The sequence below is a fragment of the Schistocerca piceifrons genome, chromosome 4, assembly GCF_021461385.2.
Source record: "Schistocerca piceifrons isolate TAMUIC-IGC-003096 chromosome 4, iqSchPice1.1, whole genome shotgun sequence".
In the NCBI taxonomy this organism is placed as follows: domain Eukaryota; kingdom Metazoa; phylum Arthropoda; class Insecta; order Orthoptera; family Acrididae; genus Schistocerca; species Schistocerca piceifrons.
The window spans coordinates 640,910,737-640,937,104 of NC_060141.1; the positions used below are offsets into that span (position 1 = coordinate 640,910,737).

General features: G+C 41.6%; 1 protein-coding gene across 1 annotated transcript in view; it reads left to right on the forward strand.

Moving 5' to 3' along the window:
• The first annotated feature begins 2,546 nt into the window (after nt 1–2,546).
• LOC124796085 (peptidoglycan recognition protein 3-like) overlaps nt 2,547–26,368 on the forward strand; it is a 39,759-nt gene continuing 15,937 nt past the window's right edge. The window contains exon 1 of the mRNA XM_047260171.1: nt 2,547–2,997. Coding sequence (XP_047116127.1) covers nt 2,547–2,997 — 451 coding nt within the window. The remainder of the gene's footprint in view (nt 2,998–26,368) is intronic.

Sequence of the window (26,368 nt, forward strand, 5' to 3'; positions counted from 1 at the left end):
TTTAGCTGCATATAGTCAAGAATACAATGTTTAAAAAAAATGTTAAAATTTGGTTGAATTCCTAAGGGACCAAACTGCTGAGGTCATCGGTGTCTAGACTTATACACTACTTAAGCTAACTTAAACTAACTTACGCTAAGAACAACACACACACCCATGCCCGAGGGAGGGATCGAACCTCCGGCAGTACGGATATAATGTTCCTGTGACTCGTCCACCTAATGATCGTAAAGTTTTGTGAGCCTCACTCCCCTTTTTTTAACTAATTTGTGCCTGATTTTATTCTGAGAAGCTCAGTAATGTATGTAAATACCGTAAATGTAAATTTGATTCATAAAGTAGTTGAAGTGAAGTGAAGCGCAGGTGAACAGCTACAAACTCCTTAGCGCGCAATCCCCGCAGCGATAGTAGTTGTGAATCTTTGAGTACGGACTTGAACCTATTGTTACATTTAATGAAAATTGCTATTTAAGTGATAAAACCGAGTAAAGTATGTGTAAGAGTTGCCAAACATTTCTGCATACAATTTTTCTGGACGTGAAGAATAGAAATATCTTGTTTTTGGAAAAGGATGTGCACTTCATTGTCGTCGCCTTCTATCAATCGACAGAACTGTAAGTGAACAAAGTTCACTAAAATACAGGAAAGGAAATGCGTTCTCTATAGTTTTTATTCAATACGTAACAACCTCTCATAATTTCTTAATTGCAGTAATTGGATTACGTTCTTGTATAATTGTATGGTGCTGAACTCCACTGACCAATTTTGATGCAGCAGGACGTGTAATTTGAAGGAAGTTTGTGTGCCAAGCAATCTCCTTTTCTCACGAAAAGCAGATTGCTGTTTGATGTTATTTACTTATAACATTGGTCCCTTGGGTATGAAAAGCTACAAAAGCTTGGGCTCAGAGCTATCCGCAATACGGCCAAGTAACTAACAGAGTCGTATTTTAAACCTTAAAGAACGATAACTTCCTCCAAATTATAATAGTCACCAACTGGTGCCGAAGCTCATGATTCAAGGCGGCAAGCTTGAAGTACCAATTACGATTTAAAGTAAAAATCTCAATCAAAAATCAATCTCTCTGTCTCCAAACACATATATACACTACTGGCCATTAAAATTTCTACACCAAGAAGAAATGCAGATGATAAACGGGTATTCATTGGACAAATATATTATACTAGAACTGACATGTGATTACATTTTCACGCAATTTGGGTGCGTAGATCCTGAGAAATCAGTACCCAGAACAACCACCTCTGCCCGTAATATCGGCCTTCATACGCCTGGGCATTCTGTCAAATAGAGCTTAGATGGCGTGTACAGGTACAGCTGCCCATACAGCTTCAACACGATACCACAGTTGATCAAGAGTAGTGACTGGCGTATTGTGACGAGCCAGTTGCTCGACCACCATTGACCAGCCGTTTTCAATTGGTGAGAGATCTGGAGAATGTGCTGGACAGGGCAGCAGTCGAACCTTTTCTGTATCCAGAAAGGCCCGTACAGGACCTGCAACATGCGATCGTGTATTATCCTGCTGAAATGTAGGGTTTCGCAGAGATCGGATGAAGGGTAGAGCCACGGGTCGTAACACATCTGAAATGTAACGTCCACTGTTCAAAGTGTCGTCAATGCCAACTAAAGGTGACCGAGACGTGTAACCAATGGCACCCCTTACCATCACGCCAGGTGATACGCCAGTATGGCGATGACGAATACACACTTCCAATGTGCGTTCACCGCGATGTCGCCAAACACGGATGCGACCATCATGATTCTGTAAACAGAGCCTGGTTACTTGTTGAGTACACCATCGCAGGCGCTCCTGTCTGTGATGCAGCGTCAAGGGTAACCGCAGCCACGGTCTCCGAGCTGTTCGTGCGCATGGTTGTTGTCTTGCAAACATCCCCATCTGTTCACTCAGGGATCGAGAAGTGGTTGCACGATTCGTTACAGCCATGCGGATAAGATGCCTGTCATCTCGACTGCTAGTGATACGAGGCCGTTGGGATCCGGCACGGCGTTCCGTATTACCCTCCTGAACCCACCGATTCCATATTCTGCTAACGGTCATTGGATCTCGACCAACGCGAGCAACAATGTCGCGACACGATAAACCGCAATCGCGATAGGCTACAATCCGACCTTTATCAAAGTCGGAAACGTGATGGTACGTATTTCTCCTCCTTACACGGGGCATCACAACAACGTTTCACCAGGCAACGCCGGTCAACTGCTGCTTGTGTATGAGAAATCGGTTGGAAACTTTCCTCATGTCAGCACGTTGTAGGTATCGCCACCGACGCCAACCTTGTGTGAATACTCTGAAAAGCTAATCATTAGCAGATCACAGCATCGTCTTCCTGTCGGTTAAATTTCGCGTCTGTAGCACGTCATCTTCGTGGTGTAGCAATTTTAATGGCCAGTAGTGTAAATATTCATATTATTAGGGTAGAAACATTTTTATATGATGAGCCAAAGTTACTAGAAAATGATTTTGTGGTACGATATATAGTATCATGGGAAGATACTCGAGAGCGATGTCAGAGTATGCTTTTGGGCCAGGCCACACGGAGACCAGCTGCGGCGCCACGTTGGAGGAGGAGGCGCGGCATGTGCAGCAGCTGCAGGTGCACGCCCTGCAGACCGACGTCCTGATCGACATCCGCTACAACTTCCTGGTGGGCGCCACTGGCTACGTGTTCGAGGGCCGCGGCTGGCGTTACAGGTCCGCCTTCGCTCGGGGCTACGACTTGACCAGGTTGGGAGTCGTCTTCATGGGAAACTTCAAGACGAAGCCCCCGACCCCGGAGGCGGTGGAGGCCTTCCACCAGCTGATGGCTCTGGGGGAGCGCGAGGGCCACCTGAGCCCCGACTGGCGCGCCATGGCGCAGTGCCAGCTGGTCACCACGGACAGCCCGGGCCGCGCGCTCTACCAGCTGCTCAAGGGCTGGCCGCGCTGGGCAGGGCCCTCGCCGTCGGAAATAACTGGTACGTCTCGCCGACTGTTTGACTCGTCCTTCTCTGATATGAAATTCTGAGGCTACATAAAATGCAGACTTGCCTTAATAGATACTCATAACCAACGACTGGTAATTGACGGGGAATATCAAGATGACTCCATATTTTTCGATTTACAGAACGCTTTTGACACTGTTACTCATGAGCCGGCTTATAATCAAATAGCGTGTCTATGGAGTTTCATCTTAGTTGTGCGACTGGATTCGTGATCCACTGTCAGAAAGGCCATAGTTCTTGGTGATTGACAGGATGCCATCTATTGAAATCAGAGTGTTTTTTGGGGTTGCCCAAGAAAGTACCATAGGCCTGCCCGCCCGATTGGCCGTGCGGTCTAACGCAAGGCTTTCCGGGCGGGAAGGAGCGCCGGTCCCCGGCACGAATCCGCCCGGCGGATACGTGTCGAGGTTCGGTGAGCCTGCCAGTCTGTGGATGGTTTTTAGGCGGTTTTCCATCTGCCTCGGCAAATGCGGGCTGGTTCCCCTTATTCCGCCTCAGCTAAACTATGTCGGCGATTGCTGCGCAAACAAGTTCTCCACGTACACGTACACCACCATTACTCTACCACGCAAACATAGGGGTTACACTCGTCTGGTGTGAGACGTTCCCTGGGGGATCCACAGGGGGCCGAACCGCACAATAACCCTGGGTTCGGTGTGGGGCGGCGGAGGGGAGAAGTGGACTGCGGAAGTCGTCGTGGGGTTGTGGACCACTGCAGCTGCGGCGGGGGCGGAGCCTCTCCGTCGTTTCTAGGTCCCCGGTTAACATAACATAACATAACTGTAGGCCTTTTGCATTGATCTATATAAATAAAAATGTAGAAGTTCGTTTGTACAAAGTTGTAAATGTCTGAAAGTTCTTTGAAATGTTGACGCAACGTTACATTCGAATCAGGTCATGTTTTTATACATCTACGGGAACACCATGTACAGGATGTCCCGAGAAACACCGACAAACCTTAGGGAAAGTTTCCTTACACGGAATTAAATAAAAGGTGTCTGTAAACATGGGCTGTAAAGAGCATCCCAAGTGATATGAGGACTTGTTCAACTTCGATTCTATGAGACATCTCTTCTACTGCAGGGTCTTTGTTTTCTATATTTTACGTGGAGAAAGTGTTGACCAACACATGAAAAGTGTCTGGTAAACGTGGAGTCTAAAATGCATACTTTCAGAGCTATGAGCACTTGTTCATCTTCGCTAGTGCGAAGCACGTCTCTTCCACTGAACAAGTGCGCATAGCTCTTAAGGTATGCGCTTTCGAGCTCTTTTTTACAAAGGTATTTTTCTTGTTTTGGTATAAGGAACGCAGGGACATAAGTTATACAGGTTGAGTTCATTAACGTTTAAAAACATCCGAAGCGACGTAGATGACCCTGGGAGAAGCAATTTAATATAACGTATATGAGCCGCAGATGTCGAGCACTACTCCAAAAATGGATAAGAAATGCTGAACATGTGACGTCACGAGATGACGTACCTCACCGCACGTAAAGCGGTTAATCCTTTCGGTCTGTCGCATCTCATAATCCCAACCCAAGACAAATATTCACGTCGCTGTGGCTCTGAGCCCTAGTGCGCAATTTCAGCACGTAGAGCTCAGGGCATGAGTCTTGCGTCTAGCAGGAAAAAATTTCGGAAATTTGTGATAAGGTCTTATGGGATGAAACTGCTGAGTCATCGGTCCCCAAGCTTACACACTATTTAATCTAACTTTAACTACCTGAGGCAAAGGACGACACACACACCCATGCCCAAAGGAGGACTCGAACCTCCGGCAGGGGCAGTCACGCGGAACGTGACAAGACGCCTCGTCTGGCAGGCAATTATGTGTTTACATGAAGGTAGATTTATTATTCCATTTTCCGGTCTCGCAATCTCCAATGGTTTATTGCAAAATATAGCAGAACAAAAACTTAACGTATTGCGTCACAAGTAAATGATTATAAGCCTTCGAATTGCGTCGTTACCAGTTAATTACCTACTTTTTCTTTACTAAATAGCGTCTGTAAACCAAAAACGAAGTGAAAAAAGAAAAAAAACGTAAAATGAGAAGATCTTTTACTTGATTACAACGAGGACAAATTTTTTTTTAACTTCTATGTTTACAATAGACCACATTTAAAAAAGAGAAGAAGGTCTTTGAGAGGCATGTCCACAAAGCTCCCGCTAAGTGAAGTGATTAATATTGAAATAAGAGCCAATTTAGTTAATATTACATTTTACACTAGTGCATTTACTTCTTCTCTATTCTATCTATTGAAGATTTCGCTTTTCTCAGCGTAATCAGTTCGAAGAATAAGATTTCGTAAAGGCTGGTATTCGTTAGTTTTGTTTACATTCCAGGCGTAAATTTCGTGCGAGCTTAGATATTTATTTTTCACTAGACTTAGAAGTTCAAAGTCAATTAAATTCGCCTCTGTCATATAGAGTTTAGGTAGTTAACTAGAACTTTCGAAACTAAGTTTAAAAGTTTGTTACATTAGCATTTAGTTACGTATTAGCATAGGTTACGAAATTTCAGTGTTCTTGTGCCAAGTTATTCTTTGCTTTTGTATAAATTTTTCTGTCAATCCATAATAATAATAATAATAATAATAAGGTTTTATTGTCATTAAACTTACAGAAGCAATAGACAACGTCAAATTACAAAATATAAACAAAATTATATGCAGGAGTTATGAGTACAATATTACAATAGTTTTATAAATAGTCAATAGTCAGGAGATACAATATATAAAGTGAGGTAGTACAACCAAATCAGTCAGAATGTACCAGTACAAAATACAGGAAAAAGTCAGAGTACAGAATACCAAGACAGGAAAACATATTATATACAAAGAAATATTACATCAGATTATAATAACTGTCCTTTGCAACTGTGCAGAGAAAAACAGATTAATATTTATTACTAGCTACTAACAAATAGGTAACTATAACTGCTAATGAAATAGTTAATATAGTATATTGGGAGCAGCCAAAGTTTATAATGTTATTTGTTTTTTACTGCAATCATGAAATTCATCAAGGGAATAAAAAGGATGCTCGACCAACCACTCATACAGTTTTGGCTTGATCTTTTCAATAGGACAATCGAATTTACAAAGAGAAAATTTATTGCAACATTTGTAACCTATTACATGATAGCTTTTTAAACGCTGAAAAGGTACATCAATGTGTTTCCTGTTTCTCGTATTATATGAATGTATATTTTCTCTTAATTGCTGGTTTGGTAAATTGTTCATGGTATGTAGAACAACAGTATATATATATATATATATATATAGATATTAACAACAGTCATAACTTTAAGTTTCACAAACAATGGCTTGCAGGAATCAAGTCTACCAAAATCAGTGATAATTCTTACAACTTTTTTGCTGTAGAAGAATATCATGTACATGGCTACAGTTTCCTCATAATAGTAAATCATAAGAAATAATGCTCTGAAAGAAGGCAAAATATGGTGATTGCAGTAGAAATCTGAAGGAGAGGGTGTTCTGTGAAGACTGTATGTTATGGTTTCATTGGGGCGAATGTAGAAGCGACAAAAAGGGGTAGATGGGTAGATAATGAAGCATTTCCATGGTAATATAGGTTATGAAGAAAGGACAGAAAAATCGCTGAACAGGTGACAAAAATTTGTGCCCTTAAAGTTGAATTTAAAAAAGCAGTTTTGGAATTATGTAGGCTAACGGAGGAAAACAGATGGTGTGCTGGGAAAAGGTAGCAAGCAAAGGACGCAAAAGGGAAACTGTTGAAAAAACTTTCGAAATTCAGTTAGTAAACCATTTTGGCTTGCTATCTGAAGTAGTGGAGTAAGGGCCTCATTTAGACGTGGTTGAATGTAGGTTTAATAAGAATATTAGATTAAAGAAATAAGACAGTTCGTGATCAAATCAGAACGGGAATAGAAGAATTCTGCTTCTAGTTAGCAGTCATGAGAGTGGTGTAAGCCAAAAGCTTCTGGAGAAATTAGGTACAGGGCACAAAGCCACCAGCTTTGTGAAATCAAGTGCTAGCATTACCCAGGTGACAGAAAATTTAGGTTAGTTATGAAGAGACCTTGAGACGGAAGCCAGGTAACTATGGTTGGAGGAGGAGGAAACAGCCTGGCAATGAATACAAGATACAGTATTAGGAGTGACCTTGATGAAATAGGAGCAGAAACTGGGCACATACACGTGGGGTTCGTGGATGTCTTTCAGTGCCATGATTGGCCCTGGGTAAACACTGCTGTAAGGCGTGTTAACACTGAGCTGAACAGGATGCTCCAGACACTGGCAATATCTCACATAAGTGTTCCAGTTGATGCTATTGGTAGGTGGGGATACATTACGTATGACATGCACCTAAAGAGGAGGGGGAAAGATAAGTTAGCTTCTCTATTAGCAGATAGTGTAACGGGAGACACAGTCACAGAAGGGATGATCACTATACTTAACAGGACCAGGCAGACAGGTTTTTTAGCTTAAAGCCAAAGAAAAATAGAATAAAAGAAGATTCAGGTGCAGTAAATAGGGATAAAGGTAAGGGTAGTATCATCTTACTTCATCAAAATATCAGGGGAATAAAAAATAAAGTAGATAAGCTGTTAGTGTGTTTAGATGGTCTCAAAAATAAGAATGAGATTGATATACTTTGGCTGAACACCTTGTAACTACTGTTACAAATAGTGTCAGTATAAATGAGTATAATTTAGCGCCTTACACTTGCACATCGAGCATGGATAAAGGAGAAGTTGCCATTTACACAAAACAAGGGTATAAGTAAATAAGCGCAGAAGTAAGGAAATTTTGTGTTGATCAGAACTTTGAAGTTTGTACATGTGAACTAGAGCTAGATAACGTAGTTTTGATGTTAGCAACAGTGTACAGGTCCCTATTAGGAGATTGGGAGCTATTCATAAAAAAGTTTGACTCCCTATTATGCTGCCTGTCAAACAAAAAGCAGAAATTATTAATCTGTCGTGATTTCAGTGTAAATTTTCTAGGCAATTCTCACAGAAAAAGTGAACTAGAAGTGTTGTTAATGACATATAACTTAGAATTAGTGATAAATTTTCCTACACATATAGCTCAAGACAGTAGCGCTCTAATAGATAATGTATTTCTACAGCTTTCCCTTTGATAAACGGATTAGGAGACAATGATGTGCAATTGATTAACTTACAAAACCTAACAGGGTGTACAGTTCAGAAACCATTGAGTAAACGTGCAAGGTTGCTCAATAAAGTATCTATAGAGCACTTCAGAGAAAATTTAAGAAATGTTAATTAGGGAGATGTGTATGATGAGCCAAATGCTAATGATAAATGCAACATATTTCTTGATAAAATTGTATCCCTTTTTGAACACTGTTGCCCAAAAAATTACTAAATGTGACACCAAACAGTTTCAAAAAAACCTAGGATTACTAGAGATGTCTTCAGGAAGAAAAAGAAAACTGTATATGTAAAGTCCCAGAAGTAATTTTACACCATAAAAATTATTGTAACATACTGGGAAAAGTTGTCAGAAAATCAGGAAATATGTATGTTAGAGATGAAATTAACAAGTCAGGCAATAAAACAAAATCAATATGCAATGTTGTTAGAAGGGAGACAGGAAAAGTAACCACTTGGGGAGGTAGTCCTACTATTAAAGAGAATAAGACCATCCAAACCAAGAGCACAAAGTAGCTAATGTATTTAACAACTATTTCTTTAGTGTAGGTGAAAAAATTGGTAAGAATAGTGTAAAAGGAAAAGCCAAGAAATACGTGTAAGAATCAATTTTGAGAAATCTTAGATTAATTTTCACCAAACAGCCTCTTGTGAAATAAGAAAAATCATTAAACATTTCAAAAATAAATGTGTTGGAGCAGATGACATCTATAACAAGCTATTAAAACAATGTGGAGCAGTTACAGCTGATGTTCTGAATCATATTGTAGTGGTTCCACCTGTTTTACCTCATCATTTGTTGTCCTCGGTGTCGACGTACTGCGTTGCTACATTGGCTGAAAAATGGGGTTTTAAATTTGGACACTGACTACAGTAAATAACGTAGCCGACATTTGCACAGTTACGTTTCACAGTCTTTTACATTTGCTGTTCACAACCCCCCCCCCCCCCAATAATACACAATTAATATGGCCAGTGCACTATTGTTTTACCTTCGATAAGTCTCATTAATAAGTTGCAGGCGAACATTCACATACTGCTACAATAGTTTACTGCTGAACATCTACGAGCAGTAAACGGAGTTCACAGTTCTTGAATAATAGAAATGTACATATGGAGCAGACACTGTCACTGTTTTAACACACAGCCTATTGGTGCAACACTTATTTCACTGTTAAGATGATGCATTGTCGTCGTTATAACCAACACAGGTTCCTCGTCTAAAACCCGGCCATGGACTTACTGTTTCATGACCAAAAATTGGGCGCTTATATATCCTCACAATAATACATACTGAAACTACATATTGTTCGAAATTAAAATTACAGAATTACAATTAAAACTTAATTCATTCGATTAACTGAATACAGCGAAAAATTGCATCTTTTTAACAGTTTCTTTTACTGCAAGAGTTAGGCCAAATTATTTGTTTAAATCATGAAATTAATAAATATCCTTAAACAAACAATTTTTTGAGAAAACTGTTAATTATTTTGGAATTAATTCAGGGTTGGTTTTGCTAACATGTTTCCGACTAGAGCCAAATAGATACTTTAAGATTACTAGTATTTCGTCTTCCAAAGGTTTATAATTAGTACAAAATTTATATTTGTTTATATGTCAACAATAGAATTTAAGTTGTGAAACAATTACTGATTTCACCCAGTAACAAAAGATACTAACTAGGAATAGTAAAAATAAATTAGAAAATCAATTACATACATAAATTAAGCAGAACATTAGATCTGGTGTTATATTCTTTAAAACTGAGGGCCAACCTTTCTCTTTCATGGAAATGCAGATAACATTCACGTATGTTAATGGTAAATAGTTAAAAGTAACAAAACTAGTATAAGGAGGCAGATGGCAAAACAGGAGGGGAATTAAAATTATCCCACGTTGCTTCATCACAACATAGGTAATGCATCACTAACTCAAGGTATTTTCTCAGACAGTTTAAAATATGGCATTGTCAAGCCTCTCTATAAAAAACAGGCACCACAAATGTCAATAATTACTGCCAGTATCCTTGCTTACAGCATTTTCAAAAATCGTCAAGAAAGTTACGTACTCAAGAGTGGTTAGCCATCTCAACAGCAATGGGATACTAAGTAAATCACAGTTCAGATCTGAAAACTGCTGTTCCACTAAGACAGCACTATACAATTTCACTGCCCACATAACAGAATCTTTAAATAGTAAAATGTCACCAATAGGAATTTTTGTGACTTATTCAAAGCATTTGACTGTGTGAAACTTGACATCATGTCACAGAAATTACAATTCTATGGTATAAATGGAACAGCATATGAGTGGTTTAAGTCTTATCTACAGAAAAAGAAGCAAAAAATTTCTTTATATGGTTTAAGTGATGTAAGGAAGTTTGCCACTTTATCTAGCAGGGTTGAATTTACATTAGGTGTTCCACAGGGTTCGATCATGGGTCCCCTTCTGTTCTTGATATAAGTGAATGACCTTGCTTCTTGTCTGAAACAACAAGCTAAACTGACACTGTTTGCTGATGATACAAGCATTACTATTAATCCAGTAAAAGATACTCTGATAGGAAATGATACAAATAAGGTCTTTGGAGAAGTTATTAATGGTTTTTCTGCAGATGCGCTTGCACTAAACTTTGAAAAAACATAGCACATCCAATTTTCTGTTGCAAGGACTACAGTTTCTTCAATAAATATAACACATCAACAGGCGTCAGTAGCCATGGCAGAGCACAGTACGTTTATGGGTGTTCATGTAGATGAGAATCTCAATTGCAAACATCATATTTTGGATCTCCTAAAGCGTCTAGGTTCAGCAACTTTTGCAATCAGAACAACTGCCAATGTTGAGGATATAGAAATTAGAAAGCTAACATATATTTCATATTTTCACTTTCTGATGTCATAGGGAATAATATCTTGGAGTAACTTAACACTTAGGCAAAAAGTATTCACTGCTCAAAACAAAGTGTTTAGAATAATGTGTGGGGCTCATAGTCGCGCGTCTCGTAGGCATCTGTTAAAAAGGTTAGGAATTCGTACAGCAGCCTCACAGTACATTTTTACTCGGTAATGAAATTTGTTCTCAGTAACATGGACCAGTTTAAAAACAACAGTGGCACTCACGATTATAACATCAGAAGAAAGAAATACTTACACTATATTTGGCACAGAAAGGGGTAAAATATGCTGCTGTAAAACTTTTTGATAAATTAACAGATGAAATAAATTGTCTGGCAGACAGTAATAATAGCTTCAAAAATAAACTGAAATCATATCTCCTTGACAACTCCTTCTATACCATAGATGAATTCTTTAATAGGAATAAATACATGTATTGGCAAAATATATGCATTTTGTGCCATTTAAGAGAATGGGGTAGGTAATAAAAATTTTAAACTTAAGAAAACCTTGATTCATGTCTGCATTTCTTATGCACTTGACACGTCCAGGTCATAACAGTTACCGTGAGATCATAAATGGATTCTGTAACTAACTATCTAAAGCTTCTCTAAATTTGCACCATTTGCTCTAATGCAAACGTTTCATCGCTCCTTACGTCCAAGCCCAACCGCTGCACGAGGTATGTCGTTCAACATTTCTCATCCATTTTTCAAGTATGTCCCGACATTTGCGAACCCAAGTGTTTTATATTAAATTACTTGTCTCGTCAGCGTCACTTTCTCGCTTTGAGGGTTTATGGACAGAGAAATATGAACAAATGGACGTAGAAAGCGTAAAGGAGGAGATGGACAGGGAGAGGGGGCACGACGAGATGGAGAGAGAGATAGACAGAGGAGAAGGTGGACATAGAAACAGTCGAGAAGACGGAGGACAGAGTGGGGCGGACAGAGAGGGGGCAGGAGGACATAGAGGGGGAGGATAAAATGGAGAGAGAAAGAGCGAGGAGATAATGGACAGAAAGAGGGAGAGAGGGGGGCGGAAGGATGCGGAAAGAGAGGATAGGATAAGATGGACAGAGAGAGAGGGAGGAGGTGATGGACAGACAGAGGGGAAAGCAGAAGGAGATGGACAGAGAGAGGGGCAGGAGGAGAGGGACCAAGACAGCGGAAAGAAGGAGGATGTGTATTCAGTTACCATACATATTAGAAACGTGTGTTGCCTCTTTTCTTTTTCTTTTTTTTTTTTTCATTTAACCACACTGAGCCACAGCAACGTGTGGCTGGAACATCTGGCTGTACTATATTACAAGACAATCTCAACAACCCTGCAAGATTGTCCTTTACCGTCAACTGAAGCCATCAAATGGTGTTTGATTCCAAACAATAAAACGTGTGATGTTCTCGATGCAAGTACTAAAAAACTCCGTTACATTTCGATTATACGATAAATCATGCAAATTTATACGTTGTAGATTCAACTAAGCCACCTAGGGTTTACGCTTACAAACAACTCAAACCGGAGCCATCGCACAAAGGAAGTGATTTTTATGGGCAGAACACTCGGAAGATGCAAATCATCCATAAAATATACTGCCTCACCACGCCTGCCACTCCTCATTTGGAATATTGCTGTGTGGTATGAGGTCCATATGAGATAGGATTGATGGACGACACCGAAAAATTGTAAAGCTCGTTTTCTATTACACACATCAAAAAAAGTTCTGCATCACCTCGCTTCCGAGAGTTACGGACTCTGTACAGAAAATTGGAATAGAGATCAACATAAACATCATTTCCGCACTTTTTATTGCTCATGAAAACTACACATTGCATGTTGTCCCACCATACAGCGAGACCTTCAGAGATGGTGGTCCAGATTTCTGTACCAAAGGCACCTCTAATACCCAGTAGCACGTCCTCTTGCATCTATGCATGCCGATATTCGTCGGGGCATACTATCCACAAGTACATCAAAGCACTGTTGGTCCAGATTTTCCCACTCGTCCACGGCAATTTGGCGTAGATCCCTCAGAGCGGTTAGTGGGTCACGTCGTCCATAAACAGCGCTTTTCTATATACCCCAGACATGTTCGATACGGTTCACGTCTGGAGAACATGCTGCCCACTCTAGTCGAACGATGTCGTTATTCTGAAGGATGTCATTCACAAGATGTGCTCGATGGGGCCGCGAATTTTCGTCCATTAAGACGGATGCCTCGCCAATATGCTGCCGATATGGTTGCACCGCCGGTCGGGATTGGCATTCACGTATCGTGCAGACGTTACGGCGATTTCCATGACCACGAGCAGCGTACGTCGGTCCACTTAATGCCACCCCAAAACAGCAGGGAACCTCCACCTTCTTGTACTCACTGGACAGTGTGTCTAAGGCGTTCAGCCTGACCGGTTTGAAGGCATATGCAACACTAATCGGCGAAGAGAACGCGATGCCAATCCTGAGCGGTCCATTCGTTGTTGAGCCCATCTGTATCGCGCTGCATGTTGTCGCGGTTGCAAAGATGTACCTCGACATAGACGTAGGGAGTGAAGTTGCGCATCATGCAGCCTACTGCGCACAGTTTGAGTCGTAACGCGACGTCCTGTGGCTGCACGAAAAGCATTATTCAACATTGTGGCGTTGCTGTCAGGGTTCTGCCAGCCATAATCCGTAGGTAGTTGCCATCCACTGCAATAGCAGACCTTGGGCGGCCTGAGCGAGGCATATCATTGACAGTTCCTGTCCCTCTGTATCTCCTCCATGTCCGAAGAACATCGTTTTCTAGAATGAAATTTTGTGCGCTGGTATGAAACTTCCTGGCAGATTAAAACTGTGTGCCAGACCGAGACTCGAATTTGCAACCTTTGACTTTCGCGGGCAACTGCTCTACCAACTGAGCTACCCAAGCACGACACACGCCCCGTCCTCACAGCTCTAATTCCGTCAGTACCTCGTCTCCTACCTTTCAAACTTCACAGAAGCTCTCCTGCGAACCTTGCAGAACTACCACTCCTGGAAGAAAGGATATTGCGGAGACATGGCTCAGCCACAGCCTGGGGGATGTTTCGAGAATGAAATTTTCATTTTACAGCGGAGTGTGCGCTGATATGTAACTTCCTGGCAGATTAAAACTGTGTGCCGGACCGAGACTCGAACTCGGGACCTTTGCCTTTCGCAGGAAAGTGCTCTACCAACATCGCCTTGATTCACTCCGAGACGCTTGGACACTTCCCTTGTTGAGAGCCCTTCCTGGCACAAAGTAACTATGCGGACGCGATCCAACTGCAGTATTGACCATCTAGGCGTGGCTGCACAACAGATAACACGAGCCGTGTACCTCCTTCCTGGTGGAATGATGGAACTGATAGGCTGTCGGACCCTTTCCGTCTAATAGGTGCTGCTCATGCATGGCTGTTTACAGCTTTGGGCGGGTTTAGTGACACCTTTGAACAGTCAAAGGGACTGTGTCTGTGATACAATACCCACAGTCAGGACTACTGGGAACTGCGGTGTTGCAAAACTTTTTTTGATGTGTGTACTATGAATCAGAGGAAAGATTGTAACGGATGTGAGCCATAATTTAAAAAAAAAAAACGTTTCTCTAGCGGTCTTTCACGAAATTTCAATCACAGTTTTTTGCCTCATATTGCGGAAATATTTTGTTGACTCTCACCTGCATAAGTATAAATGATCATCGTAATAAAGTGAGAGAAAACAGATCTCACATGGAAAGATTTAAGTGATCATTTTTCCCACGTGCTATTCGAGAGTGGAGCGGTAGAGAAATAGTCCGAAAGTGGTTCTGTGAACGCTCTGCGAAACACTCAAGTGTGATTTACAGGGTAGCCAAGTAGACGTAGAAGACTTGATGTGGAATGGGTGACAGTATTATACATCGTCTTCTGAGAGACAGGCGTGTGGCACTACATGGTCAGCTGACTTAGCGACAGCCATACAAATAGAAGAACACTGAGCAGAATTTCTCGTCCTTTATGAACTCCAGATTGAGCGGAACTCGCGCCCCACTTTCTTTTGCTGTTCCACTAGAGCTACCGTGGTCATTTAAATGTCTAATTCTGACATCAGATTTTTTCGCAATCTGCCTATCCACATCTACATCCATACTCTTCAAACTACTGTGAAGTGCACGGCAGACGTTGCGTCCCATTGTACCATTTATTACGGCTTCCCGTTCCACTCACGTATGGAGCGCGGGAAGAATAAACCCCTCTGCGAGTGCTGTGATTAATCTGATCTTATCCTCACGGACCCTACGGGAGTGACATGCAGGAAATCGTAGTATATTTTTAGAATCATCATTAAAAGCCAGTTCGCGATATTTCATAAGTAAGCTTTCTAGCAATAGTTTACGTTTATCATCAAGAGTTTGCCAGTTCAGTTCTTTGAACATTTCTGCGACACTTTCGTGGGTCACACAAACCTGTGGCCACTAGTGCTGCTTTTCTCTGTAAATGTTTAGTTTCCCTTGTCAGTCTTATTCTGTGCGGCTCCCAAACACTTGAACAATATTCTAAGATGAGTCGTACAGTGATTCGTAAGCAATCTGTTTTGTAGATTGAGTGAATTTCCCTAGCATTCTACAAATAAACTGAAGTCTTCTACGTGCCCGACCCACAACTGAGACTATGGAGCATTCCGTGTCTACAAATTCTTACTATCAATTATTTGTAAGAATTGACTGCAGGTCCCAAACATTTCCCTGGGGCACGCCTGAAGTCACTTCTACCTCTGTCGACGACTCTACGTCCAATATGTTGTCTCCCGCATACCAATAAATCTTCCTTTCCATCTAAAACATTGTTTGATACTCGACATCATTGTAGTTTTGTCGATAAAAGTTGGTGTGATGACGCACCAAGTGTTTTCGGAAGCTTATAAATACTTTATCTACCTGATTTCCTCGATCCACGATTTTCATGCTGGCATGTGAGAAGAGCAAATGCTAGGTTTTGCATTATCTTTGGTTACGGAATCAATGTTGATTGGTATGGAGGTGGTCATTGTTTTCGAGATAATTCATTACGTTTGAGTTCAAATAATGTTCTGGAATTGTGCAATAGACAGATGAGAATGAGATCGGAAGATATTTTTGTGGGTCACGTTTGTTACCATTCTTATACACAAGTGTGGCCTGTGCTTTCTTCCGATCACTGGGCACAGTGTTTTGATAGAGGGATGTACGTAGAGAGACTTGCGGTACGTAATGCTGAAAATGGGTTCTAACTCAGCAGCAAGATCTGTTTAGAAACTGACACGGATCACATGCGGCCTTGGAGCCTTGTTTAACTTTATCGATCTCAGCTCTGTCTCAACGCCATTGAAACTAGTATCTACATCACTCATTTTTGCAGTGGTCCGATAGGTGCACTAGGACTGTATCTACAGCTTCCTTCGATAAAGGAACATTTCCTAACGGAGTTAGTGTTTCTGCTTTTGGCTTGCTGTTCTCTATTATTGTTCCAGAGTCATCCATAAGTGCCTAGACACTATCTTTGGTGGCACTGACAACCTTTACATGTAATCCGAATGTCTTTGCGTTTTTTAAGAGATCGCTCGATAAGATGCTGGTGCGATGTAGAAGGTCTCACACATTGACCCCTTGATAGCCAAATTGGTTTCGTTCAGAATCTCTGTATAGCCTCATGTTTTGTTTTAACCTATTATGCAGGAGTCGCTATTGCCTTACAACTTTCTTTACGGCGATTCAATACCAAGGAGAGTCCATATTTTTTGAGGCCATCTATCTGCAGAAACCTCGCGGTGCTCTGGACGGTCTTAGGTTCAATATCAAAGGAGCTTCAGGCTTCCATGAAGAGTACAGTCTTGAGTCACTCATTATTTCACGACGAGGCTGGATGTTGATAAGTATCGTGTTCCTTTGCCCACGTCGAGGCTTTGGACATGCTTAGCTGTTCACTCACATCTTCTATATTTCTTTCTTCACTCAGTCTAAAAATTAGTCCATGAGCATAAACTGAACAAAATGTATTTGAAAATAATACTGTGGTACATAACGAATTTCCGAAACAGACTGAAAAGTGTTTCTCGTACTCACCGTTAATTCAAAACGGTATCATTGGGAAATGTAAGTTTTCTAACAGAAACTGGAGCCAAATGACATCGTTAGCTGGGAAGCCTCAAGGTACTGATGAATCACAAAACTGGAGATAATCTCCACCCCCCGTATTTAAGGCTTCTATACAAGTCTGTTGTGTTGAGTACTACTAGTGAATGTATTTTCCTCACCAAATACTGGCCTTTGAGGGAAAGAAACGTGGAAAGGATCAAATTGGGGAAATTTTGGGGAAATTAAGCTCGCGCCACCTTGGTGCTATTTCAGACGAGTAAGCTATCTGTAGTTACAGATTTTCGCTATTTACCTCCTTTTTAGTGGTCGTCAACATATTACACCCGACATTATACTCTACGTGCACTCAGCAATTCATCCCCCTCAAAAGAACTGCCGTTAGTGTCATATTCCCGGAAGACTCTACACAACTGTCTTATTATTATTAACGTCGAACTGAGAAACGAAACAAACCTCCACGTTCTGGCCCGTGTCTGACCGACCGCCGTGTCATCCTCTTCCAGTGGACGCATTGCGGAGGACGGTGGGGTCAGGACACCGCTCTCCCACCCGCTTTCGGTTTTCTTGACCTACTTCTCACTCGAGCAGCTACTCAGTTGGCATTACGAGGCAGAGTGCACCCCGTTCTCGTTATTCCACCATGGAAAAATTCCTTGCAGTACCAGGACTCGAAACTGGGACCTCTGCATAGCAGCCAGAAAGAGCTATGGAGGCTTACTTGAACTGAGAATGGAGATATTAAAGCCTAGTACTGGCAGCCATCTTCCCTTCAACAACACCACGATGGCCTCCAAAAAGAGACTGTGCAACATTAACCGTGTCCCACCCTCTGAAACTATTAGATATTATAAAACATTTTGGAATTTATTCCCGAAGTTTGTGCACAACTTCGTGATCTTTAACAGTAAGCACTCACCTTTCTTCCAATTGCTGCCCATATTTCACCGATGAATATTACTTCCAAGTCTGTATTCCAAACATCCGGCTGAAATGCCACTGCAGAAACCTTGAGGATGGTGGCATTTTCATTCCAAAGGTGGAATTTTTTTTTTTAGTTACTCTCTATGCTATACTCCAGCAGTCTTTTTTCTATGTATGGTCCAAGCTTCGTCGAGCTATGTGACTTGGCAGTGGCAAATCGTACGAAAATTACTTTCATCAATAAGTTTTGTGCACCAATAAGTGAAGGTGCGTTCGCCTTGTTTTACACTTTACTTAGCATTTCCTTTTGTTTGGAGAGTGCTGTTATTCGCTGAACTCCTGTCACAACAGTTTTCATAAACTATTGTCTCTCTATACATGACAGATGATAATATTTTACAAAAATATATTTTATAATACAACAAAAAATACAGCAATAATACAAGGGCTATTCGGAAAGTAAGGTCCCACAGGACGCGAAATGGAAATCATAGTGAAAAGAAGATGGAGCTTTGCGCAAGTGTCTTGGACAGTGTCTCTAGTACGCCTGTCGATCGTATCACGTCTCTCAATTCTGATCGCACAGTGAGCACGTAAAGATGCCTAGAAAATAGGGCCTCCCACCAATTATAAAGGCCTGATGAGAGATTTCGCCTGATGTCATACAGCCTACATAACATAACTGTCATAAATTTCTTTCTACATTTCAATTCTCAGAAGCTCTCTGAAGGGGCAATGAAGATGCTCCTGCAGCGTTTTCGATGCGAAGTGTTTGATCACCCACAATACAGCCCGTAATTGGCTCCTCCTGAGATTCTTCTCTGCTCACATGAACTGCTGGCTATGCAACAACATTTTGGCAGAAACTAGGTGTAGACCAGCTTAGTGAGCTGTAGACCAGCTTAACAAATTGACTGAATGCACAGGCGGCTGCCTTCTATGACGAGGACGTAGGAAAGTTGGTACAACGCTAACACAGATGTCTAAGTCGAAGTAGCGACTATGCTGGAAGATGTATCTAGTTGTTGCAAATGAAACATTTTTATTTTCACAGTGGCTTCAATTCCACAACCGGTCGGACCTTACTTTCCAAATAGCCCTCGTACATATCGCCTAGTTACGCCCACTGTTACTCTCTCTTTTAGTGACAAGTCTCGTTAAAGAGCTCCTCACTGAGTTTTAAAGTAAATGATATTCTCGCATAAGAATTTATTTAATGCTGTAACCTCCCAACAGAATAGATAATTATAATATTCACATTTAGTGTAACCTCCCAACAGAAAAAATCTCGTTTAAGTTCCCAATAGAAAAATTTCTTTCCAGTAATAAAATTTCAAATTTTAATGTGACCTTTCATTAAAGGCTGACTGCATATTGAGATTAATACGTTTTGACGTCAGCTGCGCTGCGTCATGGCCCTGTGAAATCATCCCGAATAAACTGAAAGATTCTTACCTCACAATGATGTCGCCGGATAACGCTATATATATCTGCTGCTATAAGAAATTTTTTTGACACAGCCCAGTGCTAGGCTGCCCACTTGATTTTCATTTGTAGGAAAACAGCTCATTTTCTTTTGCTTAATCAACATCAGTACGCACAGGAAAAAATTCGTAAAATCTGTAAACTCGGATAAATGACTGGCAAAAGTTTTCTTCAGAACAAAAGTTATTATTGAAACATTTTTGCAAGGAATTACATGGGACTTCAACCTTACAATTGCGGTTAAATCAGTTATGGCAATTAACATATGCGCGCGCCAACAGAGAACAATAATATTTTTTGTACCTGATACATCGCTCAGGCACTGCCATCGTTCTGTACTACCGGCCCAACACAAGTCAACCGCTGCACTGCCCTGTCAGAGCTCCAGAACTCAAGTGCTCTGGGCGAGCTACAAAACACGACTGCTCTCTGCGAGCTACTAAACTTGACTTACTGCCAACACTGTTCTGACCTGCGATTCTATTGTAGCATAGATACTCCATATCGCAGGCAGCACGTGAGCAATCCATCGAAATTACATCTGCCCAAGCGCGCTAGCGAATAGTAAGAAAACCCTAATGCTAGCGAATTGTAATGAACCCCTAACAATGTCCATTATTTCTAGGAATACTTTTGCCATTAAGGTTCGCTACAATGTGAGGGAGCACTTTTCCCAGTTTTATAACTGCAAACCTGTTCAGACTACTACTAAACGAACTTTAAAGTCTAAATTTGAATGAAACACGACGAAATTCGCTCTGCGGGTTTCGTATGTATGCTCATTCTAAGATTCGAGATTACCTTGTTGTAACACATTGATTGGTCTTAATCAAATTAGCTGAGTTTCAATAGGGGCCACGTTAACTGTAACATTAAAATTATTTGTGGCTGAGGACTCTCACTGGGAATAATTCTGGAAAGTAAATCATATACGAGGGCCGTTCAGTGAGTAAGGCAATACATTTCCTTCTCGACCAACATCACTTTAAAAAATTTAGAATTTTCTGTAGTAGATCGTGGACTGCTCTTCCTCATCCACACTATTGCGCGGATCTCGCACCTTCCGATCTCCACCTGTTTGACACAATGAAGGATGCATTTCACGGGAAGTAATACGTGGATGATGGGGAAGTTATTGATGCAGCAAGGCCTTGGCTCTGACGTCGACTAGTAGAGTGTAGACTTGACCATTGTTTCTATGTTTCGATACAGTGTATCGATACGTGGAACTGCTGCAGTGTTTAGAAACGGCTATGTTTCACTGTTTCGAAACAGTGGTGTTTCATTCCGCTCTGTGTCGGATAACGGGACCAGATTCGATCTCGAGCCAGCCACAGAAACTGAATCGTTGTTTCAAAATAACGCTGTTTCAGTCCACTTGTGCTTGGAACGGACTGATTGTATCGAAACAGTGATGTTTCATTTCGCTCTGTCTCGGACGAGATTCGGGCACGACACGAATGCTGAAATACATCTACACTCCTGGAAATGGAAAAAAGAACACATTGACACCGGTGTGTCAGACCCACCATAGTTGCTCCGGACACTGCGAGAGGGCTGTACAAGCAATGATCACACGCACGGCACAGCGGACACACCAGGAACCGCGGTGTTGGCCGTCGAATGGCGCTAGCTGCGCAGCATTTGTGCACCGCCGCCATCAGTGTCAGCCAGTTTGCCGTGGCATACGGAGCTCCATCGCAGTCTTTAACACTGGTGGCATGCCGCGACAGCGTGGACGTGAACCGTATGTGCAGTTGACGGACTTTGAGCGAGGGCGTATAGTGGGCATGCGGGAGGCCGGGTGGACATACCGCCGAATTGCTCAACACGTGGGGCGTGAGGTCTCCACAGTACATCGATGTTGTCGCCAGTGGTCGGCGGAAGGTGCACGTGCCCGTCGACCTGGGACCGGACCGCAGCGACGCACGGATGCACGCCAAGACCGTAGGATCCTACGCAGTGCCGTAGGGGACCGCACCGCCACTTCCCAGCAAATTAGGGACACTGTTGCTCCTGGGGTATCGGCGAGGACCATTCGCAACCGTCTCCATGAAGCTGGGCTACGGTCCCGCACACCGTTAGGCCGTCTTCCGTTCACGCCCCAACATCGTGCAGCCCGCCTCCAGTGGTGTCGCGACAGGCGTGAATGGAGGGACGAATGGAGATATGTCGTCTTCAGCGATGAGAGTCGCTTCTGCCTTGGTGCCAATGATGGTCGTATGCGTGTTTGGCGCCGTGCAGGTGAGCGCCACAATCAGGACTGCATACGACCGAGGCACACAGGGCCAACACCCGGCATCATGGTGTGGGGAGCGATCTCCTACACTGGCCGTACACCACTGGTGATCGTCGAGGGGACACTGAATAGTGCACGGTACATCCAAACCGTCATCGAACCCATCGTTCTACCATTCCTAGACCGGCAAGGGAACTTGCTGTTCCAACAGGACAATGCACGTCCGCATGTATCCCGTGCCACCCAACGTGCTCTAGAAGGTGTAAGTCAACTACCCTGGCCAGCAAGATCTCCGGATCTGTCCCCCATTGAGCATGTTTGGGACTGGATGAAGCGTCGTCTCACGCGGTCTGCACGTCCAGCACGAACGCTGGCCCAACTGAGGCGCCAGGTGGAAATGGCATGGCAAGCCGTTCCACAGGACTACATCCAGCATCTCTACGATCGTCTCCATGGGAGAATAGCAGCCTGCATTGCTGCGAAAGGTGGATATACACTGTACTAGTGCCGACATTGTGCATGCTCTGTTGCCTGTGTCTATGTGCCTGTGGTTCTGTCAGTGTGATCATGTGATGTAACTGACCCCAGGAATGTGTCAATAAAGTTTCCCCTTCCTGGGACAATGAATTCACGGTGTTCTTATTTCAATTTCCAGGAGTGTAATATACTACTTTCTGAAACACTTTCAAGAGTGTCGAAATCTTTTTGACACACAGCAGCATGAAGCTTATGATTTCCGAAAATTAAGCTTCGTTTCTAACTGACTGCTCTATTCCGAAACGGCGTAATATATGCTTTTTAAACACTAATAACAATAAAATAAAGCAAACTACTCGCATTCAAAATAATAAAAGTGTGAGAAACATTCAGTTAAATTACAAATCTCCTATAAAATACTTCGGTTCACGTACAGTAAACATAATAAGAAACGCAAGTAAACCTACAACAATTTGATTTAAAAAAGGCACAGAGTGGCAATTTTTAGACATATACAGGCCGGCCGCTGTTGTCGAGCGGTTCTAGGCGCTTCAGTCCGGAACCACGCGGCTGCTACGGTCGCAGGTTCGAATCCTGCTTCGGGTATGGATGTGTGTGACGTTCTTAGGTTAGTTAGGTTTAAGTAGTTCTAAGTCTAGGAGACTGATGACCTCAGATGTTAAGTTCAATAGTGCTCAGGGCCATTTGAACCATTTTTAGACATATATATATATATATATATATATATATATATATATATATATATATATATATATATATATATATAAAAATTGGATGAACTTCTAAGCAATGTGATTGACGGATCATTGATGATGTAATGGTGAACGGGAAGGGCTGGGAAGCATGGTGGATTTATAGCAATGGTTCGAAACACCTTGGGAAAATTTTTTTTCTCTTATATTTTCTTATTTATTCGAATTATGTGGCTTTATTTGTGGGTCTATAGTCACAATATTTCTTTTGTGTGCATGGAAATTAGCAGGACGGGTATATATTATCCAACCCAGTAGCAGATCCGTTGTTTGTGCAGTTTGCTCTCGCCTCCAGTTCCGTTAACGTGTTGATTCTTCTGTTTCAGCTATGGCGTTGCGAAACCTGGTGTGGGATTATTTTATGAAGATAAATCCTGAGAAAATTAAATGTAACTTGTGCTAGGCAGTGTTGTCGTTTAAAAGTAGTTCAACTTCTTGCTTAAACAGACACATGCGACATAAGCATCCAACAGTTAATTTAAGTGAAACTCGTTCGAAACCAGTTTTTATGAATCTGGGCAGTGACGAAGCCAGTTCAGGTGGATTCACAAACAAAACTGTCCTATTAAGACTGGTCAGTTATTGAAAAATCTTGTGAAATACTATCTCCTTTTTAACAAACTACAGCAGAAATCAGTAGTGAAAGAAATGTAACCTTGTCAAAAGATTTCTTATTACGCAAATGTTTACAAAGTCATTGTCTGCGACTGAAAAACTCACATCACAGCAATACAGTAATTGCTAAACTTGAGGACGGAATCTGTACCCGTCTCGTTCAAAAGTTTGCAGATAAAGTAATTGCGTGTGAAGCAACGTTATTGGATCCTCGCTTCAGGGAGGATGGATTTCCAAAAATTGGGCATCGATTAAAAGAAACAAAAGATGCCATAATTAACAAATGCTGTGCAATACGACAGAAACCCACTAGATGTTCCATAGACAATCCACCACCAGCCAGACCAGTAGTGGTAAGCCCATTCACATCTAGCAGTGGCAACATTTGGCAAGATTTTGACCAAGCTGTAGGTGGCTTGATGCGAAGTGTAGACAATCCACGTGCTCCAAGAACAGTCGAGCTTAAGAAATATATGAAGATACCACTGATACACAGATAACAAGATCCATTGCTGTGGTGGAAAGAAAAATCATGCACGATTTCCTACACTGTTTGAAACGACGTCTTTGTATTATGGCCACTTCTGTTCCATGTGAGCGCATATTTTCAAAGCAGGGGCAAACAATAACAGACATACGATCCCGTCTTTCAAGCGAAAAAGTATCAAAAGTGACATTTCTAAACTACAACTTAGAATAAGTACAGCAGTTCTACTCAGAAATGAAACAGTAAAATTGATTTTGTTCTTCTCTGGACAGCGTGCACTGAATTTATATTTGATTTTATATTGTTTAGTCCACTAAATCGTACATGTAGCTTCCTTACAAGAACATTTTTCTCAAATTTGTTGCACACAGAAGACACATTTTTGCCCACCATTCAGTGAGTTTAATTTTTTTGAGTATGTTATTTATTCATTTATGTGTTTGAGAATAATTATCTGATTTGTGTTTGTATATGTTTGTGTGTTTGTTTTGTAAATGTGCTATGTTTGGTTATTATACTATATACATCTTGATACTTGTGTATCACAAATAATTCTCAGGCAAATCAATAATGGTAGGTGCTTCGATACTTTTGGTTTTGGTGTTCAGATATGGTAATGCATCTGCTTGCTGTGAGTACTTGAGGGAAATCCATGTACCTGTACCTCAAATAAACTTCTTTTGCAAGAACTATAAGTGGTGTAGAGGCATATCTGCCATGATATAGGTATCACAAAGGCATTACACTGTATGAATTATTTTAAATTTTAGTCTGGAGTTGGTGGGAATTAGAAACCCTTGGGTAACAGAAGAAATATTGAATTTAATTGATGAATGGAGAAAATATAAAAATGCAGTAAATGAAGCAGACAAAAAGGAATACAAACGTCTCAAAAATGAGATCGACAGGAAGTGCAAAATGGCTAAGCAGGGATGGCTAGAGGACAAATGCAAGGATGTAGAGGATTATCTCACTAGGGGTAAGATAGATACTGCCTACAGGAAAATTAAAGAGACCTTTGGAGAAAAGATAGCCACTTGTATGAATATCAAGAGCTCAGATGGAAACCCAGTTCTAAGCAAAGAAGGGAAAGCAGAAAGATGGTAGGAGTATATAGAGGGTCTATACAAGGGCGATGTTCTTGAGGACAATATTATGGAAATGGAAGAGGATGTAGATGAAGATGAAATGGGAGATATGATACTGCGTGAAGAGTTTGACAGATCACTGAAAGACCTGAGTCGCAACAAAGCTCCGGGAGTAGACAACATTCCATTAGAACTACTGACAGCCTTGGGAGAGCCAGTCCCGACAAAACTCTACCATTTGGTGAGCAAGATGTATGAGAAAGGCGAAATACCCTCAGACTTCAAGAAGAATATAATAATTCCAATCCCAAAGATAGCAGGTGTTGACAGATGTGAAAATTCCCGAACTATCAGTTTAATAAGTCATAGCTGCAAAATACTAACGCTAATTCTTTACAGACGAATGGAAAAACTGGTAGAAGCCGAGGTCGGGGAAGATCAGTTTGGATTCCGTAGAAATATTGGAACACGTGAGGCAATACTGACCCTACGACTTATCTTAGAAGCGAGATTAAGGAAAGGCAAACCTACGTTCCTAGCATTTGTAGACTTAGAGAAAGCTTTTGACAATGTCGACTAGAATACTCTCTTTCAAATTCTGATGGTGGCAGGGGTAAAATACAGGGAGCGAAAAGCTATTTACAATTTGTACAGACAGCAGGTGCAGTTATAAGAATCGAGAGGCATGAAAGGGAAGCAGTGGTTGGGAAGGGAGTGAGACAGGGTTGTAGCCCCTCCCCAATGTTGTTCAATCTGTATACTGAGCAAGCAGTAAAGGAAACAAAAGAAAAATTCGGAGTAGGCATTAAAATCCAAGGAGAAGAAATAAAAACTTTAAGGTTCGCCGATGACATTGTAATTCTGGCAGAGAAAGCAAAGGACTTGGAAGAGCAGTTGAACTGAATGGATAGTGTCTTGAAAGGAGGATATAAGATGAACATCAACAAAAGCTAAACACAGATAATGGAATGTAGTCGAATTAAGTCGGGTGATGCTGAGGGAATTAGATTAGGAAATGAGACACTTAAAGTAGTAAAGGAGTTTCGCTATTTGGGGAGAAAAATAACTGATGATGGTCGAAGTAGA